The sequence below is a fragment of the Poecilia formosa genome, unplaced genomic scaffold, assembly GCF_000485575.1.
Source record: "Poecilia formosa unplaced genomic scaffold, Poecilia_formosa-5.1.2 Scaffold632, whole genome shotgun sequence".
In the NCBI taxonomy this organism is placed as follows: Eukaryota; Metazoa; Chordata; class Actinopteri; order Cyprinodontiformes; family Poeciliidae; genus Poecilia; species Poecilia formosa.
In genome coordinates this window covers 233,027-235,180 of record NW_006800571.1, presented here as the reverse complement: position 1 = coordinate 235,180, position 2,154 = coordinate 233,027, and the positions used below count along the sequence as shown (strand labels likewise).

Genomic DNA, 2,154 nt, shown 5'->3' with positions numbered 1-2,154 from the left:
AGGTGGTTGGAGCTCAGTGGCCAGACGACATGACTCTTTATATAAACATGTTGGAGCTCCTCATGGTGCTGAAGGTGACTCAGCACTTTGCTCCTCTGCTGAAGGGTCAACATGTTCTGATCCACATGAGCAACAGAGTGGCAGCTGCCTGCATAAATCGCCAGGGAGGCGTGCGCTCCGCTCAGCTGTTAAACATTGCCAGACAGCTGCTGTGCTGGGCGCGCGTAAACCTGCTCTCGATCAGAGCGGTATACGTCCCCGGCGTCCTGAACAGATGAGCGGACATCATGTCCAGGGGCAGTCCTCACCATGGGAACTGCCCCTGGTCTCCATCACGAGCTAGTCGCTCAAATATGGAGCAGATTCGGGAGAGCGGCAGTGGACCTGTTTGCCACGCGGGAGAGCGCGCAGTGCCAGCTGTGGTTCTCACTGAGTCCACGGTAGAACCCACCATTAGGGGTGGACACCTTTGCTCACAACCCATGGCCAAAAATGCTCTTTTATGCTTCCTCCAGTTCCACTGATTCCACGGCTCTTGGACTGAGTTTGGGAGGAACAGCTGTCGGTAATCCTGGTAGCTCTCGAGCGCAAGAACTCGGCGTGGTTTCCCAGTCTGCAGCAGCTGGTGTCAGGTCGACCGTGGAAGCTGCCATGGAGAGAGGATGTGCTCCTCCAGGCCGGGGGAGTGATCAGGAGCCACACAGAAATAGGCCAATGTCTGTGGGTCTGGCGGCTGAACGGGAGCACTTTGGGTGCGTTCACAGTGCAGCCTGAAGTGACTCAATTCCGATTTTTTGGCAATTCCGATTTTTTTGCCGGGCCCATTCACACTGCCAGTAAATGCGACCTGTATGCGTTCTGCAGTGTAAACGGGCAAACGACCTGAAAGTGTCCCGCATGTATATCTAATCTACTTTTATTTCAAAACATCAAACAGCATGGACATCAGTCACCAATATGACATACTAATAATAATTAAAAAAAAACATTTTGGCAGTTTTTATATATGCCACAAGCACAAAACACCAGAGTCAAATGGCTCAATTGCCTCCTCATTGTGTAGATACGTTCTCCAGAGTCCTGCTAGTCATCTTATTATTCTATTCAGGTGTGGTGCACCAGCTGCACATCTAAATGTTGTAGGACAGTGGTCCTCCAGGACTGGAGTTTGACACCTGGGTTTGCTTTCTGGGTTTGCAAGTCAACGGTTCAGCACAGCCACTCCCCCATTTTGCTGTCTACAGCCAAAAACTTAAAGAAAAATGACCCCCGCAGCTAAATAATATTAACTCAAATGGCCTCCAGATTTTCCTGACAGTTTTAATGTTCGGTTAAGATAAACAGTTGTATATACCGTGATATCCAAACAAATAAACGTACGTTAAGTGAAGTATGTATATGAATCGATACTCTTGCGTAAACAGAAAATTAATGCCTCCATAAAAAATAGTCAAAAACATGATCATTTTAACATGAAACTTACCTTGTTATAATAAGCTCCAGACAAGATGCCATACTGCTGCCTCCACTCCTCAGGCAAACATGTGACGCAGTTGCGGAATAAGTCGGCGTGGGCCGGGGTCGGGGCTAATGACCTGGCCCAAATAATAAAGCCCATGACAATTTAACTTTACAACATGGACATGCCTGCAACAGCGGAGCTAACAAGTTTCATCACCACACTATGTCATTCTGAAATCCATTCTGTTGTTTTCTTGGTACAACAAACCAAGAAAACAACAGAAACATCAGGCTACTGGTCACTAATGATGAAACAATACAAATTCAAAACATGTTAATGTCCGTAGAAATGCTCTAGCTAGTTTGCCATTTGTTTCCAAGTGACTGATGATGACGTTGGTGACAAACTTTGCCCAGAATGCACCTGGAGACAATAAGGACGATTCATTTGTAGTTTTGTATGTCATAAAGTTAAATGTAAGAGTGAAAATAAAGCCAGTAATGTAGCACAACTTTTATTCAATATTTTATGCCCACTATGTCACTAAAATCAGTCAGTCTGGTAAGGTGACCAGACTGACTAGCAACCATGATTCAACAATGGGGCACCCTACTATATAAGCTACTGGGGTATCATATACAATTTTCAACACAGGAGAGTTCTCCTTTTAAAGCTCTTGTTAGATGTGATTA

General features: G+C 45.7%; 1 protein-coding gene across 1 annotated transcript in view; it reads left to right on the top strand.

The window, feature by feature from the left end:
- Window positions 1–309: 309 nt before the first annotated feature.
- Window positions 310–2,154, top strand: part of LOC103130409 (serine/threonine-protein kinase/endoribonuclease IRE1-like) — an 89,488-nt gene continuing 87,643 nt past the window's right edge. Inside the window, exons 1-2 of the mRNA XM_007541792.1 lie at window positions 310–440; window positions 516–752. Coding sequence (XP_007541854.1) covers window positions 310–440; window positions 516–752 — 368 coding nt within the window. The remainder of the gene's footprint in view (window positions 441–515; window positions 753–2,154) is intronic.